This window comes from Panthera pardus, unplaced genomic scaffold (genome assembly GCF_024362965.1).
Source record: "Panthera pardus isolate Hobbes unplaced genomic scaffold, ASM2436296v1 HiC_scaffold_6, whole genome shotgun sequence".
NCBI classification, from domain to species: domain Eukaryota; kingdom Metazoa; phylum Chordata; class Mammalia; order Carnivora; family Felidae; genus Panthera; species Panthera pardus.
Genome location: NW_026526991.1, coordinates 99499331 through 99519268, shown reverse-complemented (window position 1 = coordinate 99519268; position 19938 = coordinate 99499331). Strand labels below are relative to the sequence as shown.

The 19938-nt window shown below is 47.9% G+C and overlaps 1 protein-coding gene across 2 annotated transcripts; it reads right to left on the bottom strand.

The window, feature by feature from the left end:
* Positions 1-7199: 7199 nt before the first annotated feature.
* C1R (complement C1r) lies at positions 7200-17718 on the bottom strand. Of its 2 annotated transcripts, none has more exons than XM_053894825.1 (11): positions 17596-17718; positions 16632-16860; positions 14893-15085; positions 14422-14568; positions 14127-14323; positions 13699-13846; positions 13471-13592; positions 11674-11752; positions 11163-11318; positions 9499-9573; positions 7200-9038 (listed from the first exon to the last, which is right to left on the bottom strand). In XM_053894825.1, coding segments are annotated over exons 1-11 (2127 nt in total). In that variant the 5' UTR covers positions 17598-17718; the 3' UTR covers positions 7200-8259. The 2 variants fall into 2 exon arrangements, with proteins under 2 accessions (XP_053750800.1, XP_019320183.2); XM_019464638.2 differs by lacking the exon at positions 17596-17718 and adding an exon at positions 16955-17112.
* Positions 17719-19938: the final 2220 nt, after the last annotated feature.

The following is a 19938-nucleotide window of genomic DNA, read 5'->3' as shown; positions in this document are numbered from 1 at the left end:
TGATCCCTCTAAAGCTTTAGCCTTGTAGTTCTACAAATCTTCTTCTCTAACACCTTTATCTTCCACTTTATCTCAGCCACACATTCCCGTGGTCATGCCTAGATAGACCTTTTCATTCCCAATAACTGCAACCTCTCCTATCATCCTGACTTCACACATCCCACTCTTTTGCCACCACCTCCTATTTTTCCAGGTCAATTCCTATATCCCACAATACCAGAACACTAATACATCAGTCCTACTCCCTATTTACTCCCCATTACCCGCTCCATACTTAGTCTCCTCTTTACCCAGCTTAAATTCAATATAATAACTCTTTCACATACAACTTGGACTCCCGTGCCCTTCTGTGGTTTCAATATATTCACGTGGCAAAAAGGAACCCCTCTATGCCTTGTATTGGTGCAGCTGATAGTGGCTGGCCGAAGACATACAACCGAACTCACACAATGGTCTCACAACAGTGAGAACAGCTATCTCATTTTAATCCGTGACCATGAATCTCAAGTGGACCCTTAATGCTCCCCGGCAATCAAAATTCCCTAATCCGTTCTCTCTCCCACTCTCCTTGATGACTTTTCATTCCTTCTTTTCTCTCCTCAACCTCCCATTCACACTCTCAGCAGATGACCCTGTTTTCTACTTCACCAAGACAAGTGAAGAATTGGAAGAACTACACATTTCTGTCACCACACCTACTGAAATACCAGCTTCTTATACTCTGCTTGACTGTCTGTTACAGGCAAAATAACATAGCCATGCTTCCAACCCGGATTCTATCTCTCGCCTACCTCCATTGATCACCATCATTTTCCCTCTATCTTGTAACTCCCATCAACATATAGACATGCTGTTCTTTCTCTAATCAAAAAAAAGCCACCCTTCTCTTACTGCAGTTCTTCCAATAGCTTGCCCTGTTTCTTTGTTCCCTTTTGCAGCAAATTTCTTAAAACAACTGATTATACTCTTTGTCTCCAGTTACTCCTCTTCCACTCGCTTTCCAACTCCAACTCCAGTTTGACTTCCCGCCCGGCACCCCCACCCCCCCCACCATTCCACCAAACTGTGCTTTGCTGGCTCTCCAGTGGCCTTGGCATTGCTCTATCCCAGGATCAATCCTCAGTCTTCATCTTGACCCAGAAACGACGTTTGCTAAGTCAATCAATTGATCAGTCCTTTGCCTGGATGCACTTTCTTTCCTTGGGTTCAAACTTCTGCACTCTACAGTTTTCCTCCTACTTCAGCGGTCACTATCTTAGTTCAATCAGGCTGCTATGATGAATATGATAGACTGGGTGGCTTAAACGATGAGTGTTTATATCTCACGGTCCTGGAAGCTGGAAAGTCCAAGATCAAGGTGCTGGCAGATTCCCTTTTGGTGAGGTCCTTCCTCCTGCCTTGCAGTCAGCCGCCACACTGTGGGCTCACATGGCTTTTTCTTGGTGCCTATGTGCAGAGAGAGATTTTCCTCTTCTTTTCCTACGCTCATGACCTTATCTAAACCTAATTACCTCCGAAGGGTCCCACCTCCAAATACCAACATATTGGGAGTTAGGGCTTCAACATGTGCATTTTGAGATTCACATTTATTCTGTAACAGTCACAACTTCTGAGCCTTCTTTGCTGATTTTTCCTGTTCTCCCAGACTTTTTATAATGACATGCCTCAAGGCATAAGCACTGGTTCTTTTCTCTATCTTCACTCCCTTGGTGGTTTCATTCAACCTTGTGGCTTTCAATACCCATCTTTATACCTCCCAGTAACTCCAAACTTGACATTTTTAGTTTAGAGCTGTTCCCTCAACTCCAAATGTATACATCAAACAGCGTATTCAGCATATTTTGTTGGGTGTCTAACAGACATTTATTTAACTTTCTGAATACAGAAGATGAAGTCATAGCAATTGTTTTAACCTCCCAGTCTGCTAATTCTTACAGCTGTCAGTTTTTGCTTGGTTTTGATGATTTTTCTTCTCATTACGGGTCATATTTTCCTGCTTCTTTGTATGCCTCATATTCTTTGATTGGTTGCCAGACTTTGTAAATTTTATCTTGTTGGGTGCTGGATATTTTTGTAATTCTCTAAATATTCTGGAGCTTTGCTCTGGGACTCAGTTAAGTTACTTGGAAACAGTTTGATCCTTTGGGGTCTTGCTTTTAAAATTTGTTAGACAGGACTGCAGCAGCATTTAATCGAAGGCTAATTGTTCCCTACCACTGAGGCAAGACCCTTTCACATGCCCTGCACAATGCCCCGTGAATTCATTTTGGCTGGCAGGATCCAGCACTGTTCCCAGCCCTGCTGATCTCCTGGTACTGTTTCGTCCGATCGTGTCATACAGCTTTATTCTCCATCCTTGAGTAATTTCCTCACTTATGGGTGAATACTGGTAGGGAGCTTTCGCGGATCTCTGGCGTTCTTTGTGGCTTTCTCCTTTCTGATCCTCAGTTCTGTGAACTTGAGTGGCCTTGGTCTCCCTTCACTTTTGGCTCAACTCAGGGAGTCAACTAAGCACGACCTGGTTTTTACCTTCCAGTACCTCAGCTTGGAAACTCTTTCCAAGAGCTAAGCTGGGGCAATGGTAGGGCTCAGTCTCTCAGGGATCATTGTCTTTTGTCCCCTGAAATTTAATGTCTGGAGAACTATCGTGTCATATATTTGATGTTTTTTGCCATTGTTGCTGTTGTTTGTTTCAGGAAGGAGGGTAAATTTAATCCCTGTTACTCCGTTTTGACCCTAATCCAATAGGCATCTAATGTCGACATGTGCAAGATGGATCTCATGTTTTTCATCAGACCTGCTCTTGTCATCTTCTGTATCTATTTGACTTCTTTCTTTTCCTCATCCAGCTTTCTCCAGTATTTATTCCATCAGGAAATCTTCTGGCTCCTCCCGCAAATTTTATCCGTAATGTGATGACTTTATTTATTTTTTATTTTTTTAATGTTTATTTATTTTTGAGAGAGAGACAGAGAGAGATGGAGAGAGGGACAGAGCATGAGCAGGGGAGGGGCAGAGAGAGAGGGAAACAGAATGTGAAGTGGGCTCCAGGCTCTGACCTGTCAGCGCAGAGCCCAACGCCAGGCTCAAACTCAGGAACCGTGAGATCCTGACCTGAGCCAAAGTCAGACACTCAACTGACTGAGCCACCCAGGTTCCCCAATAATATGATGACTTTAAATCACCTCCGCTGCTAGCACTTGGTCTGAGCGACCTTCACTTCTTGCCTGGATTATCATAATTGCTTCCTAACCGGTTCCCTTTTATGCTCTTTCCCACCTGGAATCTGATCTCAATTCAGCGGTCAGAGCAAGCTTTTGAAAATATGAATTCGTATTACTCTGCATTGACTGCCTTGGCAATTCTCTAATGGTTCAAGCATGTTCTTGTCTCAGGACCTTTGCACTGGCTCTTTCCTCTTCCTGGAATACTTTTTCCCTGGATCTCTGAATATCTAACTTCCTTCATTCTTTGCCAAATGTCCACCTTCCCAATGAGGTTACCCCCGCCGTTTTTTTAAATTTTTTTTTTTTAACGTTTATTTATTTTTGAGACAGAGAGAGACAGAGCATGAACGGGGGAGGGTCAGAGAGAGGGAGACACAGAATCTGAAACAGGCTCCAGGCTCTGAGCTGTCAGCACAGAGCCCGACGCGGGGCTTGAACTCACGGACCGCGAGATCATGACCTGAGCCAAAGTCGGCGGCTTAACCCACTGAGCCACCCAGGCGCCCCACCCGCCGTTTTTTTTTAAAAGAGGCTCCACGCTCAGCCATGGTGCCCCGCGTGAGGCTTGAACTCACAACCCTGAGATCAAGACCTGAGATGAGATCGAAAGTTGGATGCTTAAGTGACTGAGCCACCCAGGCACCCTGAAGGTTACCCCTTTAAAAGTTTTTTTTTTTAATTAAAAAATATTTTAATAGAGCATCATCTCTTTACTTTTTGACTAAAGCATCTACATGGCTTAAAATTGGAAAGATCAGAGTACACAGTGAAAACTTTTCTTTTTACTCCTGTCCTCTCCGAGAGATCACCATTGTTTCTTGCATATCTTTCCGGCAATATTTTATAGGTATAAAAGTGATATATACCCTCTCCTCTTTTTGTACAAATAGTATTTTATACACCCTGTCCTGCTTTTTACTTTTTTCATTTATCTTGGAGATCGAATGGCTACATTGTATTTCATTATTTGGATATTCCATGATATGCTTGGAACTTTGCTGCTAGACCTTTCAGAATCCAGGATTCTAATACTTTGCTGTCATAAACAGCACTGCAGTGACTAACCTTGTCCATATGTCATGTATTTCACATGTGAGAATATCTGTGGGAAAAATTCCTAGAAGTAGAATCGCTGGGTCAAAGGCATGTGCACTTGTGGTTTTGATAACATGTTGCCAAGTTGTTCTTTACAGGGTGTGGACCACATTCCAATAAGCAATGCATGAGTGACTGTTATCTCCACATCTTCACCAACATAGTATATTATCTCTAAAAAGCTTAAAGCTAAAAATATGGTGGGTTGGGGCACCTGGGTGGCTCAGTCAGTTACGTGTTCAGCTCTTGGTTTAGGCTCAGTTGATGATCTCACGGTTTGGGGGCTCGAGCCCCGAGTTGGGCTCTGTGTTGACAGTGAGGAGCCTGCTTGGAATTCTCTCTCCCTCCCTCTCGGCCCCTCCCCTGCTTGGTCTTGCTCTCTGTCCCTCTGTCTCTCTCTCAAAATAAACAAATAAATAAGTAAACATTTAAAAAATGGTGTCTTAACGCTTTTCCTTTTTATGAGTTAGCTTAAGCCCCACAGCTTAATCTTAATTTGTATTTCCTTTTCTGACGTCTGTTCATAGAACAGACTTTTTGCTTTTATCCTTATTTATGCATTTATTTTTTTAACTCTGCACACCTGAAGGACAAGCCGCACCTGACTTTGGGTGAGGGGAGTGGGAACCAGGAAGGTCAGAGCAGTCCCTGGACTCTGCTGGGACGACCTTTGATGATTACAGTAAGGACAAAGGACTCAGAATCTTACATTTGCCAGGAACCTTAGAAATGATACAGTTCAATGTTTTCATTTTTGTTTCAGGTTTTGTTCTCACTACCTCCGCCTCTTCCACCCCACCCACTCCACTGCCATCTCCATTGGGATCCTGCAGGCACTTGGCTTCTGAAAAATACTCGGTGACTGCAATTAACGTGTGCTCCTCAAACACTGCATACCCCCCATGTATGCTTTTGTGTAGACCGTGTGAAAACATGTTTTCCTGTCATATCTGCCTCTACAAGTCTGCAATCCTGACATCTAAAGTGCTCTTTTTAAAAAATATTTTTTAAATGTTTATTTATTTTTGAGAGAGAGAGAGAGAGAGAGAGAGGGAGTGAGGGAGTGCAGGGGAGGGGCAGAGAGAGGGAGACGGAATCTGAGGCAGGTGCCAGGCTCTGAGCTGTCAGCATAGAGCTCAACATGGGGCTCGAACTCATGAACTGTGAGATCAGGACCTGAGCTGAAGTCAGATGCTTAACCCACCGAGGCACCCACGCACTCCTCTAAAGGGCTCTTAAAACCTGAAAGTGTTTAAATAATTTGGCACCAAAAGTTATTTAGTGGCAAAACCTGACCTGATGGGTAGCTATTTAGAGTCTTTGCCTATCTCATACGCTGACAATATTCAAATATTTTTCAGAAGAATGATTCCCTTTTCTTGTTGCAGATTGTTGCCCTAGACCCTGCTGGGGGCATGACGTAACAGTCTGCTACATTTCTGAAATCTGTAAAATCTGGAATATTGAAAGGCAGTTGGCCCTGAGGGTGTCAGATAAGGGATTGTGGACCTTCATTTGGACTTAAAAATTCTCACTACTCGGGAAAGTTTTAACTCTGCACTGCTTTTTAAAATTCAGACCTGTGTGTGTCAGTTCATGTAAAGCTGTTCAAACAAGTCCAGAAGAGTCAGTTGTGCAATAACATCTTGATAACATTCTATTATGAATACTTACAATGCTTATTCTCAGTTTCAGGTTCTTCCCTGACCTTTAAGTGTGTCTTGGGATGCCTGGGTGGCTCAGTCGGTTGAACGTCTGACTTTGGCTCAGGTCATGATCTCACCGTTTGTGAGTTCGAGTCCCACATTGGGATCTGTGCTGACAGCTCAGAGCCTGGAGCCTGCTTCCGATTCTGTGTCTCCCTTTCTCTCTGTCCCTCTACCGCCTGTGCTGTCTCTCTCTCTCAAAAATAAATAAACATTAAAAAAATGTGTCTTAAGTAATACAAGTTATCTAAAAATATTGTTTTTTAAAAAAATTTCTTTTTTATGTTTTTATTTTATTTTTGAGAGAGAGAGTGGGAGTGGGGGAGGGGCAGAGGGAGAGGGTGACACAATCAGAAGCAACCTCCAGCCTCTGAGCTGTTGGCACAGAGCCTGACGCGGGGCTAGAACTCATGGACTGTGAGATCATGACCTGAGCTGAAGTCGGGTGCTTAACTGACTGAGCCATCCAGGCACCACTAAAAATATTGTTAATCTTTCAACTTGGAAACAAAAATGTCATATCACTTCTTTAAAAAAATTTTTTTTAATGTTTATTTATTAAAATTTTTTTTAAATGTTGACTTATTTTAGAGAGAGAGAGAGACTGACAGACAGGACGTGAGCAGGGGAGGGGCAGAGAGAGTTGGAGACACAGAATCTGAAGCAGGCTCAAGGTTCTGAACTGTCAGCAGAGCCCAAGGTGGGGCTTGAACTCACGAACTGTGGGGTCATGACCTGAGCTAAAGTGGGACTGACACTTAACTGAGCCACCCAGGTGGCCCTCATTACCACTCCTCCCTTGAGATACTTAGAGGGGCATCTGACGGGCTTGGTCAGTAGAGCATGTGATTCTTGATCTCAGAGTTGTGAGTTCGAGCCCTACATTGTGTGCAGAGATTATGTAAAAATAAAATCTTTAAAAAAACCAACGGGCACCTGGGTAGCTCACTTGGTTAAGCATCTGACTTTAGCTCAGGTCATGATCTCATGGTTTGTGGGTTCAAACCCCTGTCGGGCTCTGTGCTGACAGCTTGGAGCTTGGAATCTTCTTCAGATTCTGCCTCCCTTTCTCTCTGCTCCTCCCCCGCTCATGCTCTCTCTCTCTCTCTCTCTCTCAAAATAAATAAACATTAAAAATAAATAAATAAAAAAACAAAAAAAGAAACACGTAGAAATCGTAAAGGGAGCTTTTATTTGCTTATTTTTTTAATTTATTTTTTAAAGAATGTTTCTTATTTGTTAATTTTTATTTTTTTATTTGAGAGAGAGAGAGGAAAGAAACACGTGAGGGAGGGAGAGGGGCAGAAGGAGAGAGGGTGAGAATCCCAAGCAGGTTCCATGCTCCGCTTCCACCGGGAGCCCGACTCAATGTGGAGCTCGAAGGAGGACTCAATCCCACAGTCCTGGAATCGTGACCTGAGCTGTAATCAGGAATCTGACACTAACCGACGGAGCCACCCGGGCCCCCTGGAAAGGGAGCTTTAAAAAAAAACTGTTATATTTGCAACTACATGTGTGGGGAAATCAGGATTTTCTTCTTATATAATCAAAACAAAATTAGAAATAAATTGTTATCTAGAACCCTAGTTGTAAATGTGTGCATAAACATTTTTGATTCTGATCGTCTTCTTAAGTAAGTATTAAAAAATTTTTTTCTTACTGTTTATTTATTTTTGGGAGACAGAGAGACAGAGTGTGAGCAGGGGAGGGGCAGAGAGAGAGGGAGACACAGAATCCGAAGCAGGCTCCAGGCTCCGAGCTGTCAGCATAGAGCCTGACGCGGGGCTCGAACCCTGGAAGTGCAGGATCATGACCTGTGCTAAAGTCCGATGCTTAACCGACTGGGCCACCGAGGTGCCCCTTAAGTATTTTAAATATGATCTTATTAAATATTTTTATATTGGTTAAATACTACTTTTAACTCATTCTGCACACTGGCATTTTTCATAAAATTTTCTTTGGAAAGAGTTTCAATTGCCCAAGGGTATAATGACGGAAGAGGACAATGATAACTAGAGATTGTGGAATACATCTTCTGCAATCCTTGGAGGAAATAAAGGTGACTTTTGGGTTGTTTCAGGGATGGGATTATAGAAAAGAGCATTTATTTCACACAATGTCTTTCTGCATCAGTGATTTTAATATGGATTCTTAGTGGTTATCAATAACTGGTCAGATCATTTTTTTTTTAACGCACTGCTCTCTGGATTTTGACCTAGTGAATTGTGGGCTCAGCCCTCTCCCTCCCCCTCCCCCATCTCCTTCTTGATCCAGTCCACGTAGTTGAGTAATTTGGTGTAGAAGCCATAGCCCCTGCCACACCCGATGCCCCAGGATACGATGCCCGTGGCCACCCAGCGATCATTGTCCTCATCCTTCACTGCAAAGACCCCTCCGCTATCGCCCTGACAGGCATCCTGCTTTAGAGACGGGTCCCCGGCACAGAACATGTTTTGAGAAAACACATCGTTCCTATTTTTTTTCCGGAGCCAGCTCTCACACGCCTCTCGCCTACCTACGGGCAGACGGATAAACTTGAGGTCATAGGAAAGCCTCTCCTCCATTATCCCAAAGCCACTGACGTAGCCCATGAGGCCCCTGTCATAGAAGGTCTCGTTGTCAGGGAGGCAGATGGGGAGGAGGTTGGGCCCCAGGGTGACACTATTTTCCAGCTCCAAGAGGGCGATGTCCGCCTCAAAATTGTTAGACTCGTCCTGGCGGTAGTCTGGGTGAATGCTGACCCTGCGGACAGGGTGGTTTGCTAGTTTTGTGATCTCTTCCACGTTTACGTGGCCCAGGAACACATCCCTGGTGGCGTTATTTTCCCCGTTGTAGTCCTTGGGGTAGAGGGTGTGGGCAGCTGTGAGGATCCAGCGGTCGCCCAGCAGGGCCCCCCCGCCCGGCCCATAGATGTTGGTGTATGCCTGCCAGGGGAAGTTGCCCAGCTTGGCTCTTTGCCCTCCAATGATGCGCTGCTTCTGTTCCACGGGATTGACGGGTTTCCCACACACTGGAGAGGAGAGACAGAGAAGGCAAGTTCAAGTCAGTCTGGCCCATCCTCTTTCCTTCTGTGATCAGGCAGTTCCCCCCTGAGGCCTTTTTTTCTGGCTCCGGGGCGTTTCCTCTTTGTTCTCCCATTCCCACCCTCCCCCGGAGTCTTTGGCCTTTGCCTCTCCTCCTGGCTCTGGTTTATTTCTTCCTGGGGGTTTTCTTGCTCTTTTTAACTCCCCGATTCCCAATCTGCTCAGGGAAAAAGCGGGAATGTCAGGACCGAGTCCAGTTGCCTGGGTCCCTGTCCGTTTCTCCTGGGCCTTCTCCTTTCCTTTCCCCTTTACTGCTCCTGTCTGTTTTTGACCTCAAGCTGGAGTGTCTCTCCATTCACTTTGTCTCCGTGCTCTGTGCAGGCTCTTCCTGAGGCCCCGCAGGGTTGCCAAAGGCACTGGGGATGGCCCCAGAGGGCTTCCACTCACCTGGCAAACACCTAGGAATCTTTTGTCCTTCCTTTTCATTCTTCCAAATGCCCTCGGCGGTGCAGGTATAGGCCCCTGTGGAAAGAGGGGGCGATGAGCAGGCTGGGAGACGGTGGGCAGGAGAAGCGGCTCGCAGAGGCCAGTAAGCACAGAGCGCGCTAGATGGGGAGAGGGGAGATCCGGCACCAACACGGACAAAGGGAAGGTTGAAATACATAAGGATGGAATATCACAAGTGTTGGGAGGCTCCCTACGTATATTTTTTTGGTGTTGACATTCGGTGAAAAAAATCAGAACATTAACTCTACGTTTGATGTGCTCCCTGTTTGTGAAGGTAGACATAAAAACCGGAAGGAACATTTGAACATCTTGTCAGTAACTGCACCTTGGAAGTGGCCTTGTAGATAATAATGGCGGCTACATTTTCTGATGGCTGACGGAGTACCGTACCTGTTGCTAAGCACTTTCTTGACATTATCTCCTTGAAGCACCACAGTGACACTTTCGGGGATGCATTATCCTCATTTTTTTGGAGGAGGAAAATGAGCTGAAATAGTTTGCACAAGGTCACATAATTTCTAGGTTACAGAACCAAGATGCAAACTAAGGATTGTCTGACTTCAAAGCCCAGCTCTTTAATAATACTATATAATTTCAATATAAGATTGTTTCTTTTTTTGGATGTTTCTAACCTACAAAGCATGTCATTTATTTTATTTTATTTTATTTTATTTTATTTTATTTTATTTTATTTTTAAAAAGTTTATTTATTTTGAGAGAGAGAGAGACAGAACGAGTGAGGGAGGAGCAGAGAGAGAGGAGGGGAGAGAGAATCCGTAGCAGGCTCCATGCTGATAGCGCGGAGCCCAATGCGGGACTGGAACTCACAAACTGTGGATCATGACCTGAGCCAAAATCAAGAGTTTGACGCTTAACTGACTGAGCCACCCAGGCGCTCCTAGGATGTGATTTATTTTATTTTATTTTATTTTATTTTATTTTATTTTATTTATTTTAATGGTTATTGAGAGAGAGAGAGTTTTGAGAGAGAGACAGAGACAGAGACAGAGACAGAGTGTGAGCAGGGGAGGGGCAGGGAGAGAGGGAGACCCCGAACCCAAGCAGGCTCCAAGCTCTGAGCTGTCATCCCAGAGCCTGACATGGGGCTTGAACTCACAAACTGGAAGATCATGACCTGAGCAGAAGTCGGATGTTTAACTGACTGAGCCACCCAGGCACTCCTGATTTATTTTAAAGAAAAGTTTGGAAGATAAGTTTGAGAGTCATTTAGTAAATCTAAATGCAAAAAAGTTGCAACATAGTAGCCTGAGGGGGTGTTGGAGGTGGTGGGGTTGGTGGTGGTGGAAATGATGGTGACGGAGGTCGGGATGATGACGCTGCTTGTGCGGGTGGGAATGATGATGCTTGTGGTGAGAAGGAGCGGACCGTTTATGAGATTTGAGATTTTCTTTGTATCGGCTCAGGTGCCTCCTTATTCAACCCTACTAGATGCCTCTTGGCATCGTACTTTAGGCCCCTGAAGCCAGTGTCCTGGGAAGGTACCGTAATATGCATCCATTCTCGAGGGGTTATGTTGGAAGAAATCTCGGAAGATGTCCCGAGAAGATGGAAGGGAGGAGGCTGCCATTTGCATGGGTCCCTACCTCGCTCGGTTTCACTGATGCCTCCTCTGGTCTGCATCTTGTAATATGGCTCCCGGCAGTAGTACTGGATACGGGCCTGGTAGGTGTTCACCCCCTTTGCGGTGGTATAATTGAAGTCCCCGTTAGTCAGGCTTTGGGGCTTCCCACAGTCCTTGACTTGGAGAGAACACAGGGCCGTATGAGAGCTGAGAACGTACTGGAACTTCAGCGGAGGGACCACAAGTTGTCTGCCCACAGAACAAGCTGAGAACCTCAGGGCAATACGGTCAGTGGGGGGAACTTATGACGGATGGGAACTGGTTGGAGTGAAATTCAGTTCTGGGTACAGCCCCCCATACAGCTGAGTGGAGGGCCGACTGGTTCCTGCTGTGGGCCATAGGCTTCAGAGGACAAGTGGGGGGGAAAGTCCTTTGGGGAGAGGCTTAGCCCAGGCCCCCTCTTCCTTTCACATCCCAGGTCCCCATGGCCAGGGGGTGGGAGTAGGGGCAGATACTCCTGAGTTGTGACTTACTCTTGCATCTGGGCATGGCACGGTGCCATGTGCCGTCATCCTGACAGACAGCCGTGAAGGAGAGCAGCACCTGGTTTCCCTGTGTGAGAAGAGGGACAGAGGTAGCTGTGTCATTAGTACAAGAAGGCACTGCGGTTCCCTTCCCGCCTTTCCCACCCCAGAGCAGCAGCCAGTGCAAGAACATCTCAAACTCGCAGACCTCAGAACCTCTGTGGGTGCGGCTCCTTTGTCCTTCTCAGACCAGGGCTACAGAGGGGAGCCCCGAGTCACACAGCAGCAAGTCAGAGCAAGGACTCATTGTCAGGCCCAATAATCCTCTCTCTAGACTCTTGCTTTTTTCCACGGAGGCCCATTTGGACTCCACAGGTTTAGATTAAAAAAACAGCAAGACTGGTTGGGTGTTTTCTGCGTTGGAACAAAACACCGTGCCCTGAAGTAGAACCATGTTTCTCCTCCTTTGGAGTACCCACCGGTCTCGGCCTGCATCACTTCCTTTCTCCTAGACCGCAGTTTTCTGAAGGGCAAGGGCCCAGCCACTTTCCAGGGTGCTTGAGATACTGATGAGTGCCAGGTGCTATAGTAGTTGAGTAGATAGCAGGCACAAAGCAAGAAAATGGCACCCTCTGAGATGAAAATTAACCAGACCCTATGAATGAGTTTTATTAAGGCCAACAACCATCCCAGAGAGTTAGCCCTGGAAAAGATTGCAAGAGAGTGCGTATGAGAACAAGGATGTTTGAGTGAAATGCAAATAACGGGAGACAAGCTGTGTGGCTTGCTTTAAATTCTATGATGTGAGTCACACATGCCAAGGTAAGGGTGGTGGCAGCAGAAGACAGGGAGGGTTGTAACGTGAGCAAAGAGTACGGGAGTCTCCAGTCTTCTGGGCCTGGGACAGCCAGTCCTCATGATGTAGCTGGAGACATCCAGGGGTAAAGAGCAACTCGTCTGGCTAGCTCAGCTTGATGCAACATTCATAGCTAGGCTGCATGAAGGCTCTCGTGAATATGCGCGTTTCTTTTTACTGACCTCCTGCATCTAGAACACTGCCTGACCCTCGGTAAACACATAAAATGTTTGCTGAATGAATTAACTACTATTTGAGGGCATACCAAAGATCTTCTCTCTGATTCTGATGAGGTCTTCCAAGTGGATCTATTGAACAAAGACGGGATGTCCAGTCCCGTGCCCCTGCCCAGGGGTCACTCTAACTTTCATGTCTTTCAAAACCGCATTTTACTTTACCGGATTTTGTGAGATTAACCAATAAAACCACGTTCTTTACTGCACCCGCAAAGCTGAGAACAGGGTGGTGGGCCCAGGCTGAGAACCTCATCGTACATAAAAAAGCCCTGGGGCAAGAGGCGGGAGATTTGGTTCCAGTCCCTCCTGTACAAAATCTGTGATGCTGAGCGAGTCACTCCTTGTACTCCACCCTGCCTTTTCAGGTCCTAATTCTACCGTTACTGCGCAAGGTTAGTAGTTCATAAACTTGGCTGCACATTAGCTTCGAGTGATCCTGGTGCCCTAGGTGCCAGGCTGAAGAATCAATCTCCAGGTCAATGGAATCAGTCTCTTACAGGGGACCCAGACATCAGTATTCATGAAATTCCAAGTGTTCCCAGCGTATAGTCAGGTTTGAGAACTGGTAGACCAGGTGACCCTTCCAGCTCAAGCATCTGTGAGTCCAATCGGGACTGAGCCTAAATCTGATGGGGGCGGGGGGCGCTGAGCTACCCGTGTGAATTGCCCCTGGAAGGCTGGGCCAGCTGTTTTCCCTCAGCCTCGGGCTCTTACCTCCACAAGCTGGTAGCCCTGTTTGCAGGTGACAATGAAATAGTCACGGAACTGGTATTGAGGCTGCAGGTCCTGGATGATGGTGAACTTGTCTAGGGTCTTGGGCTGGGGGCACTTGATGACTGTTGGGGAGACCAGAGGACATATTCATGTCAGAGCCACTGTCCCTTCTACCCATCTGATTCTGCCCCAGTGCTGCCTAATGGGAGAGGACCTGGGAAATCTTACTTTCAGTCGTATAATGCAGCTTCCAGCCTCGGCTGTCCCCCGAGTCATCCGTGAAGAACAGCAGATCCACGGCATTGCTGCTGCTGTCAAAGTCAGCGGGTCTTTGCTTCCCACAGAACTCGCCGATATTCCTCCCACTGGCGTAGATCTGTTGGGGAAGAGGTGAGGGTCATCTCTCTAATTCAGACATTTCCCCACTGAGCCAGGAGGGCAGCGGTGGTGGGAAGTCTGCTTTTTGGGTATGCTTTCAGCTGGAGGGATCCCTAGGATCCACACCCAGTTGTGTGGGAACTTGCCTAGCCCATGTGTGACTTTGGTCATTCCCGTCCCGATTGGCCAGAGGATCTAGCGGGAAGCAGGGGTGAGGGGTGCCAGGTGAAGAGGGGAAGGAGAGGAAGGGGGTCTCTCAGGGAGTAGGACGGCTATACCTGTAGCTGGTCATAGGGGCAGTGCACTTGCTGGTGGTCATCGATCTCGAAAGGTTCCAGGAACTTGAGGTGGAGGGTGAGGCCGCGCTCTACCCGGATGCTATAGTTGCAGCGCAGGTCAGGGGGGTAGGGCTTGGGGTACTCCAGGCTGGAGACATAGCCCGATGGCTCCGTGTACAGCTCACTGCTGCACTCGGCTGTGGGAGCAGAGCCGGGCGGGGGTCACCAGAGACTCTGGCTGGCCAGCAAGCCCTTGCTCCTTCCCTGCCTCCCTCCCACAGCGCCCCAACCTCACCCTGGCAGGAATGCCCATCCTTCTGAAGCTCATAGCCTGGACGGCAGGAACAGAAGTAGCCACCAGGATAGTTATGACACAGGTGCTGGCACTGGGGCTGGAGATTCTTCTCAACCGAGTTGTGCTGGGCGGCACATTCATCGAGGTCTGGAAGAGATTCCAGAAGGAGAGGTTAAATTCCTGCCGGGGATTTCTGTAATGGCTTTGCTCTCAGAGAGATCACTCACCAGAGGCCGAAAGACAAAGTCATCTCTTGGCCACCTGGACTTCCAGGCCTGTCTAATAATGTCTTCTGGAAATCCCCCAATGGTGACAGAACCCAGGTTGGCAGGCCCCTTTTGGACAAAGCTCTCTTGAGGGGAAAAGGAAGGAAAGACAGGCTTCCTACTCCTTTGGATTCAAGATTCCCCTTTTCTGGTCCCTAGTCCATATGACTAAGGCCAGGAAAAAAGGCACCCAGGGACCACTCACCCACAGCTTGGTAGTAGGCCAGGAAGCCCTTGTAGAACATAATGGTGCCATTCTCCTCATTGGAGAAGTCCGTGTGGAAGGTCAGCAGCATCTTGTTCCCTTCAGACATAAATTCCTTTGCTTCTGGGGGGTTGCCCAGTGGAGAACCCAGTTGCCCACAGAACCTCCCCAGAGTTTTCTTGTCAGCAGAGATCTGGTGGAGGAAGGAGAAGGGGCGGGAAGAGGAGCTGTTGAGGAGACACGTCCCATGAGGAAGGTCAGTGAAGGTCCTCCTCTTGTCCCAAAGAGCGAGTGTCCCAACGAGTTCCACTCTACTGGTGGAACAGCCTCTGCCTGGTTTCTGCCTGCCGGGCTCTGGCTGTTGTGAACTTCTCCCCACTCTGGCGGGACTTCCATGGTGCATCTGAGTCTCCCAGTGGGTAACTCCTTGCATGTCACCCTGTGCCTGGTACATCATCTCTTCCTTGTTCTACGTCCCCCAGCACGTTTCAGGCCTTTCTTCATTTCCACCACCTCCCGTGCTCGTCTTCCACTGGAATCCTGGTTGTCTCTACCCAAGTCTTCAGCATTCCTTCATTCCGAAAGCCCAACAGGTCTGCTTTATTTTCTGTCTAGTTATTCCACCTCACCTTATGCAGACCATTCATATCCCTCATGCTTCCTGATAGACTCAGCTGAGAGTGAGCCTCTCCAGCCTTCATATCGGCAAGCATCGCCTAGATTCCCTTATCTTTCCTTTCGTAAAAAAATTTTTTTAAAGTTTATTTATTTATTTTGAGAGAGAGAGAGAGTGTACACAAGTGGGGGAGAGGCAGAGAGTGGGAGAGAGAATTCCAAGTAGGCTCCATGCTGTCAATGCAGAGCCCGACTCGGGGCTTGACCTCACGAACCCATGAGATCATGACCTGAGCTGAAACTGAGTCAGATGCTTAACCGACTGAGCCACCCAGGCGCCCCCCCCCACCTTATCTCTTTCTTCACAGGTTCCTTAACCCCTCAAAAGTGGAAGACATCCTGCCCCCACCCCATCCCTCTCTATCCCTACCCTGGAGACCCTTCCCCCCAACCCTGCAAACTTCTCAAGTCCTCTGGGTTAGGAAGATGTATCATTTTCCGATCATTCTCTCATAGCCTCCAGATGGTACACCCTCCTGGGAATGGTATTTATCAGATGTGTGTAGGCTCTACTTGGATCCTGAACCTTGAATCTCATTTTTATTGGATATAGAAAGTTGAGACTTGGGAGGCCTTCTTGGTTGTTTCAAAGGTGAGGAGACTGAGCCCATTGACTTTGCTGAGGGCTATGTTTCAGCTACTACTGCATACTTTTCTCTTCCCCATGTTCCTGTTTAGGCAGGCAGCCATGGTGATATTCTACATGGAAACAGGGAAACTGAGGCACAGCTGTTATCCAAAGACTCCCAGAAAGTCAGCAGATGTGGAAGGTTTTTCTGACTCTTATGGACAGTACATTTCCTGGAAGTGGGACCTGTACATTCCTTCCTCCATGTTTCTCCCTTCAGTGCTCACTGAGGGCCTCTAAATCCAGTGGACCCCCCCCCCCCCCCCGCAACATCCAGGGTGTCACCTGACTCTCAGAGCTCCACTTGGCCATCAGCTCTTGAAGGGCTAGGGCTCTGTCCATGTGTGAGGAATACTATCCAGGGTGGTTAGAACACAAGTCCTCAGTTTCCAGAGACACCCAGCTCTCCCTCTGCCCTCCCAACCCGATCCCATACCTTGACATAGTCATAGAAACAGCCTTCAGAAGGCTCCAGGTCAAACTGCCAGAAGACGAGCTTCACCCTGAATCCGGTGGGCACCGTGATCACAGTGGTTTTCTCAAAGTTGTTGGGGTAAGGCTTGGGGTACAGAGGAGAAGTCACCTCCCCAAAGAGCTTCTGAGAAATGGGGATGGAGCCTTCCACCCTACAGAACAGGATCATCACCAGGAGGTATAAGAGCCACCTGCCGAAAAGAAAGTAGGTGTCTGTAGGGCTGGAGGGGTGCAGCACCCTTGCCATTTTGGCAGTGACTGGGGTGGGGGCTGGGATGGTCATACCGCTCGGCATTTTCCACTCTGGCCATTCTAGACCTCATAGAGATGTTCTTGGTGGGGGTGGGTGAAGAGGGGAGGCTGGTCTCTGCAGCTGCTGCATTGGGTATTCCTCCCCCAGGGCAATGTGCAGTCCAAAGGTTCATCATACTCCCTGTCCTCTCTCCCCATCCTCCTCCCCTGCCCTCTCGCAACACTCCCCTCCCCTTCCCGGAATAGGGCTGGCTTGGGACCAGTTAACTGAGGGTGAGGGTTTCCAGTCATGGCTCTCTGATATGGCTCCCAAGGGCCAGCAAAGGCCTCTGGGAGAAACGGCCTATAGAATATGGAGTCACACACAGAGCGCACCCCTCCTGGGCAGAGTGGGTCTCCCCATCTTGCTGCTCCCGGGCTATGAGCTGGGAGGAAGAAGAGAGCGTGGCCATCACCTCACGTGTGTAAGGTCTCCTTTTGTCCTCATGAGGAGGGATGGAAGGTATGTGTTTGCGTGTGCCCGCGTGTGCATACTGGCATAAGGTAAGATATACGGGGAGGGGAAGGGTGTTCCTGTCTCCCTGAATAAATTTGGGAGCAGAGTTGCCCAGGATTCTCCCTTCTGGCTTCTCCCTCCCTCCCTCCCTCCCTGGGTCCCCATCAGCCTTACTCACATTTCTCCAGGCCTGTTTTTGGATCCTAGACTCTCCTGACAGCGTCTTCATCCACTCTGCGTTGAGGGAGACAGCGGTCATGCAGAGGAGGGAAGGGGGAGGGAATGAGCGTGGAGGGGAAGGGGGGTGGGAACCATTCCCGGAGGAATGTTGTAGGGAATGAACTATTTGCATAAACAAAATGAAAAAAAAGTCTGTTTCCAGTTGAGTAGAGTTTTGGTTTTGAAATCCCTGATGGTGGCGCCACCTGCTGGCCGATCTGGGGAAGGGCTAGGGAGACGGGCCTGGGTTTCTCCAGTGGAGACAGCCTTTGGTTTGGAAAACCCAGACCTCTTGGTTTCTAAATCTGATCTGAATTTTCATTTTCTTCAGGGACCGCCATTGTCTTTACAAGGTTCCTACACCAAAGGCAGTGGAAATCGCTGTTGAGGGAGACTCTCTTTTCTGCATCGCCTGTTCCATCAATCTGGTTCGTCCTGCCCTTAGTCACCCAAAGGCCCTGGTCCAGGAATGGCTAGGATTTTCATGTCCAAGAACAACGAGGTAGAAGAGGGCATTGCAGGAGTGGACAGAAGAGAATGGAGTTTGTTTGCATTGGGGCCCCGGCCTACTCACCCTTGAATGACAAACACTGAACAGGGCTTGTTGTGTCAGGGTGACCCTAAAGCAACACTAGGGACTCTTTTAAGATGCGTCCTCCCCACTTCAATGAGCTCAGGCCTGCCAGTGAAGTTGGCTTTTAGAGAGGCAAGGGAAGCTGAGTGGGGGTAGTGACATCTCTTCTCCTGGGCATCTGGTCAAGTGTTGGAGCCCCTGAGAGTCATGGCTGCCTAGGGCTAGCCAAACAACAGAGTGGCTGTGGACCAACAGTGACTTGGCCTTTTCTGAGAGAAAGCCAGGCCCTGGGGCGGGGGGTGGGGGTGGGGGGGTGGGGGGCTCTTATCTTTCCTGTGCTCCAGGGCATAGTCTCCTAATTTAAAAGTATGCTCTCTGTGGAAGCCTTTCTTTCTCAACTCGCCATGGCTCAAATACCGTATGTGGCAAAACCAAAATACCAATATGGCACCATATTTTATAGGGCAGCTCAGGCAGAGCAGTCGTCTGAGTTTTTAGACCTTCGGAGTGTATCCCGCTTGTTTCTCCAATGAGATTAATCCCTCCATTCCTGCACCTACCTGCTCCACCTACCCACTCATTCCTCCATGTATGGACTTACCTATTTTAATGTGCCAGGCACTTTCCCAGGGAACGGATAGCAAGGACTCACACAGATGGGGCAGTTTCCCATTAGGCAGTGGCCAAGTCATCATTGAATGTACTTAGAGAGCCGGCACAGGGAAGATGCAAGGTCAACCAAGGTGTGGAGGGTTCCTCCAGCAGGCCTGTACGTCAGAGCTGAGGAATGGATCTGATGGCGGGGCTGATCCATGACTTAATCCCTGACATGACCCATGACCTTGTCAGGTTAGGAAAGGCAAAAAAATAGAGGAGAGGGATAAGGACCAGACCAGGAGACAAGAAAGACAGGGAACCTTGCTTAGCGAATTGTGCGTCAGCAGGCTGACAGCGCTGTGCGTATGTCTCGTGTGGTGTTCACAGTGGAGGCAGAATAGCAGAGGTTACGGGTTAAGGAGCGGTGGTCCAAGAAGGTAAGTCCTAACTGAAGCTCTTCCATCCGTCCCAGGGATCCTGAGTTCTGTCCTGATGTAGACGACATGACTGGAAAGTGACAAACCTGGGGCGCATCAGCTCAGTCCCAGCCCTGCCTCCCCACTGCCCGACCATTGAAAGGAACCCTTGACTAACTTACACCAAGGATAGAAAGAAACAGCCAAATGAAGATTGCTTCTGCCCTGGCCTAAAAACCGGTATCGAAGATGGTCTATTTTATTGTTCATTCCTCTCAGGATTTGATTCTGGGAGGAAAAAGTTTCTTTCCTAAAGTTATGGTAAGTTTCCTTCTGTGGATATATCTAGATCTAGACAGATGGCTCTATATAGATATAGGTATATAATTTTTGGCTTGGCTGGGAGAAACATCATTTTTTACAAAAATCTTTTAAAAATTATTTTAATTTTTGAGAGAGAGAGAGCATGAGCAGGGGAGGGACAGAGGATCTGAAGCAGGCTCCTCACTGACGGTTGGCAAGCCCAACACGGGGCTCGAACCCACGAACCGTGAGATCATGACCTGAGCCGAAGTCAGACGCTTCACTGACTGAGCCCCCCAGGGGCCCCAATTTTTTTTATCTTTTCAAAAAACCAGCTGTTAGTTTCACTGATCTTTTTTGTTGTTGTTGTTGTTGTTTTGGTCTGTATTTCATTTATTTCTGCTTTAATCTT

What these genes read in the sequence shown, in the direction of transcription:
- C1R (XM_019464638.2), bottom strand. Translation starts at nt 17,097, where the DNA reads ATGATGAACCTTTGGACTGCACATTGCCCTGGGGGAGGAATACCCAAT. An exon ending in GCCCCTATGACCAGCTACAG is followed by an intron (nt 13,847 to 14,126) that starts GTATAGCCGTCC and finishes CTTCCCCAACAG; the next exon opens with ATCTACGCCAGTGGGAGGAA. An exon ending in TGCCATGCCCAGATGCAAGA is followed by an intron (nt 11,319 to 11,673) that starts GTAAGTCACAAC and finishes GTTCTCTCCAAG; the next exon opens with TCAAGGACTGTGGGAAGCCC.